This window comes from Manacus candei, unplaced genomic scaffold (genome assembly GCF_025592945.1).
Source record: "Manacus candei isolate 608988 ecotype Guabito, Panama unplaced genomic scaffold, ASM2559294v1 h1tg000031l, whole genome shotgun sequence".
Classification (NCBI taxonomy): domain Eukaryota; kingdom Metazoa; phylum Chordata; class Aves; order Passeriformes; family Pipridae; genus Manacus; species Manacus candei.
The window spans coordinates 1,529,412-1,543,586 of NW_026138079.1; the positions used below are offsets into that span (position 1 = coordinate 1,529,412).

The 14,175-nt window shown below is 40.6% G+C and overlaps 1 protein-coding gene across 5 annotated transcripts; it reads right to left on the minus strand.

Annotated features, from left to right (window-relative positions):
* Window positions 1-13,803, minus strand: RCAN1 (regulator of calcineurin 1). 5 transcript variants are annotated; one of them, XM_051791269.1, is made up of 4 exons: window positions 13,334-13,803; window positions 8,744-8,917; window positions 5,273-5,432; window positions 1-2,326 (listed from the first exon to the last, which is right to left on the minus strand). In XM_051791269.1, exons 1-4 carry the CDS (start codon window positions 13,418-13,420, stop codon window positions 2,160-2,162), a joined length of 588 nt encoding a protein of 195 aa, XP_051647229.1. In that variant the 5' UTR covers window positions 13,421-13,803; the 3' UTR covers window positions 1-2,159. The 5 variants fall into 5 exon arrangements, with proteins under 5 accessions (XP_051647229.1, XP_051647228.1, XP_051647231.1 ...); XM_051791268.1 differs by lacking the exon at window positions 13,334-13,803 and adding an exon at window positions 12,562-12,724; XM_051791271.1 differs by lacking the exons at window positions 8,744-8,917; window positions 13,334-13,803 and adding an exon at window positions 7,446-7,878.
* Between the last annotated feature and the right edge of the window lie 372 nt (window positions 13,804-14,175).

A 14,175-nucleotide genomic window follows, 5' to 3' on the forward strand; every position in this document is an offset into this window, starting at 1 on the left:
TTACAAGAAAGACAACAAAATATTTTAATTTAAATATGCCCCGTGCTATACAACTGTAGAAAATACCAACCAAGCATTCAGTTGAACATTAAAAAGAAAAAGGACCAGGAAAAGCCAAGGAGACACAACCAGGGACACGCTGTCACCATTCCAAGATTTCCAGGCTTTCCCAGTGGCCACTTTCTGGGCGTAGGAAATGGTTAAAAATCACGGATTTTGGTGGTTTTCAGTTGAAAAGCAGCACTGTTGGTTTTTTTAGGGAACAGAAGAGCAGCTCCCTGTGATGGAGAAGTCGTGTTTGGATTTGCCATGGGTGAGAAAGGACAGGAATTCTTCCATTTTCAACTGGATGAGACACTTGAGTTCAGCAGGAACTGGAGAAACGTGGGAAAAATAAATCTTGGAAAGGTTTAAAGGCAGTTGTGGCAAACCTGCTTGATTTCTTTCTTTTGGGGGCTGGCAGCCAGGACATGGCCCCAGCTGGGTCTTGTACCCCCAAAATAACCTGATTTTTCCTCTGTGTCCATCCAAGAGCTCCAGCAGGACATGGAATTAGCTCTTTTTAACACCAAGGATCGGGGTTTTTTCCAGTTTCCAGGGAACAGTGATCAAAACCAGAGCAGAAAATTCCACATATTCCTGTTCTCCAGTCACTGGTTTCCATTTCACTTGGCAACACCAGTCCTTGTTTCCCAGCTTGGGATGGCTCCACTCCACATCTTCGGTTTTAAAACAGGTATTATTGAAAAAAAACAAGGGTGTTTAAGTCAATATTTGCTTCAAACTCCTTCTCAGACCAACTGTGGCAAAAGCAGAGCAAGAGAGAACCACACCTGGATTCCTAAAAACTTTCCAACAGACTTCCTAAGACCCATAAATGACATTTTCCACAAAAATCAGTTCCTATCTCTTCCCAAAAAATACCTGTTTCAAGGTGAGGATCTCCAGTTTTAAAAAAACAAGTAATAAAATACATTTCTCTCTCACCTTTTTGGGGTTTTTTTTGCCTTGGAATTGGGATTAATTATCAGGACTGTCTGGAACATATAAAACCCCTAAAGCTTCTCCCACACGTTCCCATGATTTAAATGTGCATTACTTGGCATTAAAGCATTTCACACCAGCTCAGTCTGGAGGCAAAGCTAAGAAAGTTTGGGAGTTCTGGATGTACAAAGCCAGTAGAAAAAGATCCAAGTGTGCAGCCTGTAGTAGGAATGGACAAGGCAAAGGCACCATCTCTCCTCCCTGTAATTTTACAATCACCATTCAACCTTTTCTCACAAAAAAACGCAGATTCAAGTCCCTCCATCACTGAAAAAATTCTGAATATGCACCATTAGCCTTATTTATACCCTTAAAAGTCCTTTTTTCCCCCCCTCCCCAAGTCAAAGCTACCAAACAAATGTCATTGAAGATATAAATTACCAGAACTTAAATAATTTAAAATCCATTCATTTCAGCAAGTCTCCCGTTGCACCTTTTTTTTTCCCCATTGTTTTTTGCCAGATAAAACCCCACTGGAGGCATTTCAAAGGTGAACATTTTTAAAAGCACAGGTCCCCACAGCACCTAAATCAGGGGGGGCTGAAGGGATTTTGTGCCTGCTGGAAAAGCAATGCCAATAAAAACCAATATAAATATATGTATTTACACATCTAGAGGGAAATCTGGGATAATAAATACCTTAAACCTCCCCGATTTCCAGCTCGTGAGAAACTCTAGAAAATAACTCAAAAGTTACTTTAGAAGACCAAGAATACACATGCACAAAATGCAGGATGAGAAAAAGTACTTTTTTTTTTGAGTTTTAAGGACTTTAATCCTTAAAACCTCCTCTGTTATCCCGAGGTTTTTCCATCCAACCGGAGGATTTAAGAGTCAGGCAAGGAAAAGCTCCTTCACCCTCCCAAAATAAACCCTATTTTTGTCTTGGTTTGTCTCCAAATATCATCTTCTCCCAGCCATTTCGGGAATACACCCAGGGATCAACTTGCAGCCTCAAAAAAAATCGGGATGAAGCTTCCTTTATTTTTTCTCTTAGACGGGGAATTTCTCGAGCGCTGCCGCCAAACCCGACGGGGTTGTTTTTTTTTTCCCCCTGGGAAGTTTCCTACTGGGAAAAAAACCCAAAAACCAAACCCAGCAGCAGCAGCAGTAGCTCAGCTGAGATGGGCAGGGGTGTAATCGGGTCTCCTGGTCTGGATGATTTTGGGTTTGGGCTTTTTGGGCTCCTCGTCGCCGCCGTCGCTCTCCCGGTCGCTCTCGCACACGTGCACGACCACGCTGGGGGTGGTGGCGGTGGCCGCGTGCAGCTCGTACTTGTCACCTGCAGGACAACAACAAAAAAAACCACCCCATGAATGGGATTAAAAAGCCTCCATTCTGCATAAAAAAAATTTAATCTGGGAGGTTTTTTTAAGGTGTAAAGATAAAATTGCACGAGGTTGATGAACGAGGCCGATGAGACGTCGAGCGTCCCGAAGGGTTTTAGTGAGCGCTGAGTTCAACGCTGGGTTTGTCTTAATGTAAAGAATTGCTTTAAAGCAGATTTACATTAAATGGCCAAGTGTCAGGTCCACAAGGCCAAGTGCTGGGTCCTGCCCTTTGGCCACAACAACCTCATGCAGCTCCAGGCTGGGCCAGAGGGGCTGGAGAGCAGCCAGGCAGGAAGGGAGCTGGGAGTGGGGATGGACAGGGAGCTGAACAGGAGCCAGAGTGTGCCCAGGGGGACAAGAGGGCCAATGGATCCTGGCCTGGATCAGGAACAGGGTGGCCAACAGGGCCAGGGAAGTGATTCTGCCCCTGGACTCAGTACTGGTGAGGCCACCCCTGGAGTGCTGTGTCCAGTTCTGGGCCCTCAGCTCAGGAAGGACATGGAGGGGCTGGAGCAGGGCCAGAGGAGAGCAACGAGGCTGGGGAAGGGACTGGAGCACAAGTGCTGTGAGGAGAGGCTGAGGGAGCTGGGGGGGCTCAGCCTGGAGAAGAGGAGGCTCAGGGGAGACCTCCTCACTCTCTGCAACTCCCTGACAGGAGGGGGGAGCCAGGGGGGGGTTGGTCTCTTTTCCCAGGCAACCATCAGCAAGACAAGAGGGCTGGGTCTGCAGCTGTGCCAGGGGAGGGTTAGGTTGGAGATTAGAAGGAATTTCTTTGCAGAGAGGGTGCTCAGCCATTGGAATGGGCTGCCCAGGGAAGGGGTGGATTCTCCATCCCTGGAGGTGTTTAAGGACAGACTGGATGTGGCATCAGTGCCATGGGCTGGGAACCACAGCGGGGTTGGATCAAGGGTTGGACTGGATGATGAGGGAGGTCCCTTCCAACCCAGCTGATTCTGTGATAAAAATTTAGTTTGGGAGGTTTTTAAGGTGTAAAAATAAAAGTGCACGAGGCTGATGAGACGTCGACCGTCCCGAAGGGTTTTAGTGAGTGCAGGGTTCAAAGAGTGCATTATTATGTGAAAAAAGACATGTTTTTAATAATCTTAAACTGTTGCTGTTAATAGAATTTAGTTGATGAAGGAAAAATGCCAACTTTTACAGATTTCTTGGAGGAACACTGCCATGGCAATTGAAAAATACATGGAAAAATACATGTGCCTGCTGGAAAAGCAGTGCCAATAAAAACAAATATAAATATATGTATTTACACATCTAGAGGGAAATCTGGGATAAGAAATACTTTAAATTTCCCCAGTTTTCAGAAGCTCGTGAGAAACTCTAGAAAATAACTCCAAGTTACTTCAGAAGACCAAGGATACACAAGCACAAAATGCAGGAGGAGAAAAAGCACAATTTTTTTAAGGACTTTAATCCTTCAAACCTTCTCTGTTATCCCGAGGTTTTCCATCCAACAGGAGGATTTAAGAGGCAGGCAAGGAAATTTTATAATGAATTTTTCTCTCTGTTTAGGGCTAGGAAAGCTTACCAGAACACTGGTGTTATCAGAGAGACAAAAAGACTTTCCAAACTGGACAAAACTGAAAAGTGCTGGTAGAAAAATGCTTCAGGTTACATGAAGTAAAAGTGGTTTTGCTACTGGGAAGGAAAGGGAGTGAAAAAAGAAATAAACCCACAAAAAGGGCCAACTTTTAGTGCCTTAAATATTTATTTTAAGAGCTAGAGGTTTCTTTCTGGCATTCCTAAAAATTCCAAGGAAAGCTTGGAGTAAAGAAACAGCAGCTCTGAACTTTCATACCAACAGCAGCTGTTGGTATGAAATAATATTATTTATAATATTGGTATGAAATAATATTATTTATAATTATTTATGATTAAATAATAATATTTATAATATTATAAATAATATATAATGAATATATAGATATAATGAATATAATAATATTTATAATATTATTAAATATATAATGAATATATATATATATTTAATGAATATATATTATATATTCATTCAACATGTTCCATCCAAACCAGCTTTGCTTCCAAAACCAGCTTCATGAAAATGAAAATCTTTGATTAAAAATAAATATGCAACTTAATTTAAAACTATTTATTTCAGCAGCAGGATTTAAAGTCCTACAGGAGGGACCCAAAATTCTGCCCTGCCCTTTTCTCCCCTGAACACAACAATGAGTGTTCCCTAAACTGAGGAATAAAAATCCTCCAGGAAAATCAAATCAGGCTCAAGTTTTGTTCCCTTTAATCCTGTCACTAAACGTGGTCATTTTTCTCTCCCCTAAAATTAATAATAAATCAGAGTTAGATTGGGGGGAAATATTAATTTGCAGCAATTTTCAGTGAGAAGTCTGAGGGAGAAAATGAAATGGGGTCGTTAATCACTGAAAAAAAAAAGGAATGGCAGGAAATTTTTCCTCTTAATTTCAAAGGAATATTAGGTTTTCTCCCACACTTAGCAGTGGTTTCCTCCTCCTAGTATTCCACAGAGGAATTTAAGCCCAGCTCTGAGCTGGGTCAGTCTTAGTCCTGAGCCAGGACTTTCCCATCCCTCTAAAAGGTGTGGAAATGCCCAAATTTCCCCTTCATTTTTGGGAAGCTGCTGCTTTAAAAATATTAATTAACCAGGTGATAATTGAAGGAATGTTTGTGCTCTCAACAAATCCCATCGTGGAGCTCTGGGTCCTCCAAGGAATCCTGTGGAATTACTCCATGGGGAAGAAATCCTCATTTTCACTAAGAGTTCCTTCTGACAATACAAGTTTAATTGGGAGATAACAATTTCCTGGGAAAGTTTGGGAAGCTCAAGAAGCTCAAAGGGTGTTTTCCTCACTCCCAATCCCGTTTTTTCCCCCAATTCTCACCTGGTCCTAGCTTGGAAATTGCATATAAAAGGTCGTAGTTGATGACTGGAGTTGCATCTTCCACTTGTTTCCAATCCACGGGGGGAGAGGCAGGAGGGGAAATCAGGAACTGCTTGTCTGGATTTGGAGGGGCCAAGTGGGAGCTTCCAATGTGCAAAGTCTGGGAATAAAAAAAAAAAGGCAGGAAAGCCCAAAGCTGGGTCATTATTATCCAGGAATTTGTCACTCAGGAGGGATTTGAAGGCTGGGAGAGGTGGTGTTGTTCCCTGCCAGGGACTCGGGGTGGCAGCACGAGCCAGGATTCCACAGCCAAGCCCCCACATCCAATTCCCAGCAAACTTCCAAGGAAGTTCCCTTTAAATCCCCTGGTTTCCCTTGAAATTAATTTTTTTTGATTTGAATATATTTTATTTCTATATCTGCCCATAAAATCCCGGAGTGGGAGGAAGCTGGACCTGGCCTTTAATGACAAATGGGGTGGGAAGGCAACACCACAGGGGAGAGTGCTGGGAATTCCCAGAGGGATAGAAATGAACTGGGACATCCCAAATGGACACACAGGGATTCCTTTTCCCACACAGAAATTCATCTTCCCATACAAGGATTCCTTTTCCCACACAGCAATTCCTTTTTCCATACAGGGATTTGTTTTCCCACACAGGGATTCATCTTCCCACACAAGGATTCCTTTTCCTCATACAGGGACTCATTTTCCCATACAGGAATTCCTTTTCCCACACAAGGATTCATCTTCCCATACAAGGAATTCCTTTTTCCACATAGGGAGATTCCTTTTCCCATACAGGAATTCCTTTTCCCACACAGGGATTCATTTTTCCCACACAGGGATTCCTTTTCCCACACAGGGATTCCTTTTCCCACGCAGGGATTCATTTTCCCTCACAAGGATTCATTTTCCCACTCCAGGATTCCTCTTCCCACTCCAAGATTCCTTTTCCCACCCAGGGATTCATTTCCATGGGAGCTTTGGTGCTTCCATGAGTACCCAGGAGCAGCTTTACCTGAGCAAAGTAGAGTTTGAGCTCTTTTCCCAGGAACTGTGTCCTGTGCAGCTGGATCCTGGCGTCGGCCGCAGCCAGGGGGTTGCTGAAGATTCCTTTTCCCACACAGGAATTCCCTTTCCCACACAAGAATTCCTTTTCCCACACAGGGATTCCTTTTCCCACACAGGGATTCCTTTTCCCACACAGGGATTCCTCTTCCCATTCCAAGATTCCTTTTCCCACACAGGGATTCCTCTTCCCATTCCAAGATTCCTTTTCCCACACAGGGATTCCTTTTCCCACACAGGGATTCCTTTTCCCACACAGGAATTCCTTTTTCCATATGAGGACTCCTTTTCCCACCCAGGGATTCATTTCCAGGGAAGCTTTGGTGCTTCCATGGGTACCCAGGAGCAGCTTTACCTGAGCAAAGTAGAGTTTGAGCTCTTTTCCCAGGAACTGTGTCCTGTGCAGCTGGATCCTGGTGTCGGCCGCAGCCAGGGGTTTGCTGAAGATTCCTTTTCCCACACAGGGATTCCTTTTCCCACACAGGGATTCCTCTTCCCATTCCAAGATTCCTTTTCCCACACAGGGATTCCTTTTCCCACACAGGGATTCCTTTTCCCACACAGGGATTCCTTTTTCCATATGAGGACTCCTTTTCCCATGCAGGGATTCATTTTCCCTCACAAGCATTCATTTTTCCCACACAGGGATTCATTTTTCCCACACAGGGATTCCTTTTTCCACACAGGGATTCCTTTTCCCACACAGGGATTCCTTTTCCCACACAAGGGTTCCTTTTCCCATTCCAGGATTCCGTTTCCTACATAGGAATTCCTTTTCCCACACAAGGATTCCTTTTCCCATTCCAAGATTCCTTTTCCCACACAAGGATTCCTTTTCCCACACAAGGATTCCTTTTCCCACACAAGGATTCCTTTTCCCACACAAGGATTCCTTTTTCCATACCAGGATTTTTTTCCCACACAGGAATTCTTTTTCCCACACAGGAATTTCTTTTCCCACACAGGGATTCCTTTTCCCACACAGGAATTTCTTTTCCCACACAGGGATTCCTTTTCCCACTCCAAGACTCATTTTCCCACCCAGGGATTCATTTCCAGGGAAGCTTTGGTGCTTCCATGAGTACCAAAGAGCAGCTTTACCTGAGCAAAGTAGAGTTTGAGCTCTTTTCCCAGGAATTGTGTCCTGTGCAGCTGGATCCTGGCGTCGGCCGCAGCCAGGGGTTTGCTGAAGATTCCTTTTCCCACACAGGGATTCCTTTTCCCACACAGGGATTCCTTTTCCCACACAGGGATTCCTTTTTCCATATGAGGACTCCTTTTCCCATGCAGGGATTCATTTTCCCTCACAAGTATTCATTTTTCCCACACAGGGATTCATTTTTCCCACACAGGGATTCCTTTTCCCACACAGGGATTCCTTTTCCCACACAGGGATTCCTTTTCCCACACAAGGGTTCCTTTTCCCATTCCAGGATTCCGTTTCCTACATAGGAATTCCTTTTCCCACACAAGGATTCCTTTTCCCATTCCAAGATTCCTTTTCCCACACAAGGATTCCTTTTCCCACACAAGGATTCCTTTTCCCACACAAGGATTCCTTTTTCCATACCAGGATTTTTTTCCCACACAGGAATTCTTTTTCCCACACAGGAATTTCTTTTCCCACACAGGGATTCCTTTTCCCACTCCAAGACTCATTTTCCCACCCAGGGATTCATTTCCAGGGAAGCTTTGGTGCTTCCATGAGTACCAAAGAGCAGCTTTACCTGAGCAAAGTAGAGTTTGAGCTCTTTTCCCAGGAACTGTGTCCTGTGCAGCTGGATCCTGGCATTGGCCGCAGCCAGGGGTTTGCTGAAGATTCCTTTTCCCACACAGGAATTCCTTTTCCCCACACAAGGATTCATTTTTCCCACACAGGGATTCCTTTTCCCACGCAGGGATTCCTTTTCCCACGCAGGGATTCCTTTTCCCACGCAGGGATTCCTTTTCCCACGCAGGGATTCCTTTTCCCACTCCAAGACTCATTTTCCCACCCAGGGATTCATTTCCAGGGAAGCTTTGGTGCTTCCATGGGTACCCAGGAGCAGCTTTACCTGAGCAAAGTAGAGTTTGAGCTCTTTTCCCAGGAACTGTGTCCTGTGCAGCTGGATCCTGGCGTCGGCTGCAGCCAGGGGGCTGCTGAAGATTCCTTTTCCCACACAGGAATTCCTTTTCCCACACAAGAATTCCTTTTCCCACACAAGAATTCCTTTTCCCACACAGGAATTCCTTTTTCCATATGAGGACTCCTTTTCCCACGCAGGGATTCATTTTCCCTCACAAGGATTCATTTTCCCACTCCAGGATTCCTCTTCCCACTCCAAGATTCCTTTTCCCACCCAGGGATTCATTTCCATGGGAGCTTTGGTGCTTCCATGAGTACCCAGGAGCAGCTTTACCTGAGCAAAGTAGAGTTTGAGCTCTTTTCCCAGGAACTGTGTCCTGTGCAGCTGGATCCTGGCGTCGGCCGCAGCCAGGGGGCTGCTGAAGTTGATGCGGACCCTGCGGAAGCTCTTGAAGTACTGGAAGGAGAGTTCCCGGTCGAAGGGGCGGAACAGGGACTCGAACTTGGCCTGGGAGAGGGAGATAAGAGGGAAAAGGGGATTGGAAATGCTGGGTTGGCTCCCAGAAATGGGGTCAAAGGTACAGAGGAATAAAATAAAGAAATAATAATTAAAAAAAAAAAATAAAGTAAAGAATAAATTAAATAATAATACAATAAATGATAATAAAATAAATAACAATACAATAAATAACAATAAAAGAAATAACAATAAAAGAAATAACAATAAAAGAAATAACAATAAAAGAAATAACAATAAAATAAGTAACAATAAAATAAGTAACAATAAAATAAGTAACAATAAAATAAGTAACAATAAAATAAATAATATTGCAATAAAAGTAATAAAAGAAATAATAATAAAAGAAATAATAATAAAATAAAAATAATAAAAGAAATAATAATAAAAGAAATAACAATAAAATAAATAAAAATAAAAGAAATAATAATAAAAGAAATAATAATAAAATAAAAATAATAAAAGAAATAATAATAAAAGAAATAACAATAAAAGAAATAAAAATAAAAGAAATAATAATAAAACAAATAATAATAAAATATTGCTTAAATATATTCCATTATATACATTAAATATCCCGTATTATATCCCTTTAATAACTTACATTATATCCCTTAAACATCCTGTAGGATATTGCTTAAATATATTCCATTATATCCCTTAAATATCTTCTATTATATCCCGTAAATATCTTCTATTATATCTATTAAATACATTCTATTATATCCATCAAATACATTCTATTATATCCATCAAATACATTCTATTATATCCATTAAATATCTTATATCCCTTAAATATCCCATAGGACATTGCTTAAATATATTCCATTATATCCATTAAATATTCCATATTATATCCCTTTAATATCTTATATCTCTTAAATATCCCATATTATATCCCTTAAATATCCCATATTATATCCCTTCAATATCTTACATTATATCCCTTAAACATCCCATAGGATATTGTTTAAATATATTCCATTATATCCCTTAAATATCTTATATCTATTAAATACATTCTATTATATCCATCAAATACATTCTATCCATTAAATATCTTATCTAATATCCATTAAATATCTTGTATTATATCCCTCAAATATCTTATATTGTATCCATTAAATACATTCTATTATATCCATTAAATAAATTCTATTATAGCCATTAAATATATTATATCCCTTTAATATCTCATATTGCTTAAATATATTCCATTATATCCCTTAAATATCTTATATTATATCCCTTAAATATCCCATAGAATAGTGCTTAAATATATTCCATTATATCTATTAAATATCTTACATTATATCCATCAAACACATTCTATTATATCCCTTAAATATCTTACATTATATCCATCAAATACATTCTATCCATTAAATATCTTATATCCATTAAATATCTTGTATTATATCCCTCAAATATCTTATATTGTATCCATTAAATAAATTCTATTATATCCATTAAATATCCCATATTATATCTCTTTAATATCTCATATTATATTGCTTAAATATATTCCATTATATCCCTTAAATATCTTATATTATATCTATTAAATACATTCTATTATATCCATCAAATACATTCTATCCATTAAATATCTTATCTTATATCCATTAAATATTTTGTATTATATCCCTCAAATATCTTATATTGTATCCATTAAATACATTCTATTATAGCAATTAAATATATATATCTTTAATATCTCATATTGTATTGCTTAAATATATTCCATTATATCTATTAAATATCCCATATTATATCCCTTAAATATCTTACATCCCTTAAATATCCCATATTATATTGCTTAAATATATTCCATTATATCCATTAAATATTCCATATTATATCCCTTTAATATCTTATACCCCTTAAATATCTTACATTATATCCCTTAAATATCCCATAGGATATTTCTTAAATATATTCCATTATATCTATTAAATATCTTATATTATATCCCTCATCCCTTAAATCCACCCTGTTATATCCATTAAATCCATCACATTGTGCCAATTGGTTCAAGGGAAATCCAAGAGGATTTCTTATGGTTTTAACACAACAAAAAAATCCCAGGAAAAGCATAAAGGGAATTTTACTACGAAAATAACAATAATAGAAATATTCCCTAAAAACTCAAGAGTGCAAGTACAGGAAAATCAGGATAACAATACAAATATTCCCTAAAAAATCAGGATAATAATAGAAATATTCCCTAAAAACAAGTACAGCCAGTCAGGGAATTCTGGAGGGAAAATCGGGATAATAATAAAAATATTCCCTGAAAACTCAAGAGTGCAAGTACAGGAAAATCAGGATAACAATATAAATATTCCCTAAAAACTCAGGAGTGCAAGTCCAGCCAGCCAAGGAATTCCAGAGGGAAAATCAGGATAATAATATTCCCTAAAAACTCAATAGTGCAAGTACAGGAAAATCAGGATAATAATAGAAATGTTCCCTAAAAACAAGTACAGCCAGTCAAGGAATTCTGGAGGGAAAATCGGGATAATAATAAAAATATTCCCTGAAAACTCAAGAGTGCAAGTACAGGAAAATCAGGATAACAATATAAATATTCCCTAAAAACTCAGGAGTGCAAGTCCAGCCAGCCAAGGAATTCCAGAGGGAAAATCAGGATAATAATAGAAATATTCCCTAAAAACTCAAGAGTGCAAGTACAGGAAAATCAGGATAATAATAGAAATATTCCCTAAAAACAAGTACAGCCAGTCAGGGAATTCTGGAGGGAAAATCAGGATAATAATAGAAATATTCCCTAAAAACTCAAGAGTGCAAATATAAATATTTCCTAAAATCTCAAGCCAGCCAAGAAATTCCGGAGGGAAAATCAGGATTACTTCCCAAACCACGCAGCTTAAAGTCACCTCATTCCCAGCCCTGGAATCACTCCCGTTGGGTGCAGAGTGGGGAGATCCAAACCCTTTATTCCCAATAAATTTGGGGGGATTTTGGGGGATTTAGGGAGCAGGTCCTTGGGGGGGATTTCCCTGCGAGCGGTGGGTGCAGAAATCCCCCTCAGGACCCGCTCCCTAAATCCCAAAAAATCTCCCAAAAATCCCCAAAAAATCCCCAAAAATCCCCAAAAAATCCCTAAAAAATCCCCAAAAAATTCCTAAAAAATTCAAAAAAAAAAATCCCCAAAAAATCCCTAAAAAATCCCCCAAAATTCCAAAAAATCCCCAAAAAATCCGCAAAAAATCCCTAAAAAATCCCTAAAAAATCCGCAAAAAAATCCCCAAAAAATCCGCAAAAAATCCCCAAAAATCCCTAAAAAATCCCAAAAAATTCAAAAACATCAAAAAAAAATCCCTAAAAAATCCGCAAAAAATCCGCAAAAAATCCCCAAAAAATCAAAAAAATCCCTAAAAAATCCCTAAAACATTCGCAAAAAATCCCCCAAAAAAACCCCTAAAAAATCCCCCAAAAATCCCTAAAAAATCCCCAAAAATTCCAAAAAATCCCCCCAAAATCCCTAAAAATCCGCAAAAAATCCCCAATAAATCCCTAAAAATTCCCCAAAAAATCTCCAAAATTCCTAACGATCCTAAAAATCCCAAAAATCCCCAAAATCCCCCCGAATCCCTAAAATGCCCGTACCCGCAGGTCCTGGCGCTCGAAGAGCTCCCGGGCGGCGGCGCAGGCGACGAGCGAGCTGAGGCTGGACTGAAAATTCCCCAAATGCATCTTTTTTTTCCCCTCAGGGGCTCGCGATTCCCGCCGGGAATGGGGATGGCGCGCGTTTCGTCGGGAATTTATACGGGAAGCGAGGCTGGTCCCTCCCAACCCCTTTATTCCCAATAAATTTTGGGGGGATTTTTGGGGATTTAGGAAGCGGGTCCTGGAGGGGATTACCCTGCGAGCGGTGGGTGCAGAAATCCCCCTCAGGACCCGCTCCCTAAATCCCAAAAAATCCCTAAAAAATCCCAAAAAATCCCCAAAAAATCCCTAAAAATCAAAAAAAATCCCTAAAAAATCCCCCAAAACCCCCTAAAAAATCCCCAAAAATTCCAAAAAATCCGTAAAAAATTCCTAAAAAATCCCAAAAAAATCCCCAAAAAATCCCTAAAAAATCCCCCAAAAATCCCCAAAAATTCCTAAAAAATCCGCAAAAAATCCCCCCAAAATCCCAAAAAAATCCCTAAAAATCCGCAAAAAATCCCTAAAAAATCCCAAAAAAATCCCCCCAAAATCCCCAAAAAATCCCTAAAAAATCCCTAAAAAATCCCCAAAAAACCCCTAAAAAATCAAAAAAAAATCCCAAAAATCCCCCAAAATTCCAAAAATTCCTAAAGATCCTTAAAATCCCCCAAATCCCTAAAAATCCCCAAAAATCCCAAAAATCCCCCCCGAATCCCTAAAATGCCCGTACCCGCAGGTCCTGGCGCTCGAAGAGCTCCCGGGCGGCGGCGCAGGCGACGAGCGAGCTGAGGCTGGACTGAAAATTCCCCAAATGCATCTTTTTTTTCCCCTCAGGGGCTCGCGATTCCCGCCGGGAATGGGGATGGCGCGCGTTTCGTCGGGAATTTATACGGGAAGCGAGTCCGGCCCCTCCCGAAAAAAACCCTCCCGGAGCATCATCCCCTGTGGGGGTGTGAGGGAGAATTCCAGCCCCGAGTGGCGCGGGCGGGGAGGGAGCGGGAATAAAATGGAAGCGGCGCTTGGAAAAGGGTGACGTGAGGGCTCAGGCAGCTTCCCGAGGTTCATTCCCGGCTCGGGAACATGGAAAAAGCGGCGGAGCTGCGAGCGGCACCTGCTTCCTGAGGAATAGTTTCCGTGGGAGGGAATTCCAGCGGGCCCCGGCTCCGCCTGGAATGGGCCGGGCCCGGCGGGAAGGGGGAGAAGGGGAGCGGGGAGGGAGGGAGCGCCGGGAAAGGGGTTCTTGGGGAGACGGGAATTGCCGAGGAGTTGGGAATGGACGGGAAATCCAGCAGGGCGACGGGTTTTTGGGGAAAAAAATCCCTACTGGTTGGATTTAGGGATGAGGAGGGGGAATTGGTTTGCTTATGTTGCAGGGGGAATTCATTTTTATACATTATATCTATATTATATATATTGTATATACTGTATATATTATATAGTATATATTATATACATTATATAATATATATTTATATTTATTTTATATATATGTGTGTGTATATATGTGTGTATATATATACATATATATGTATATATACATACATATATATGTATATTTACATATATATATGT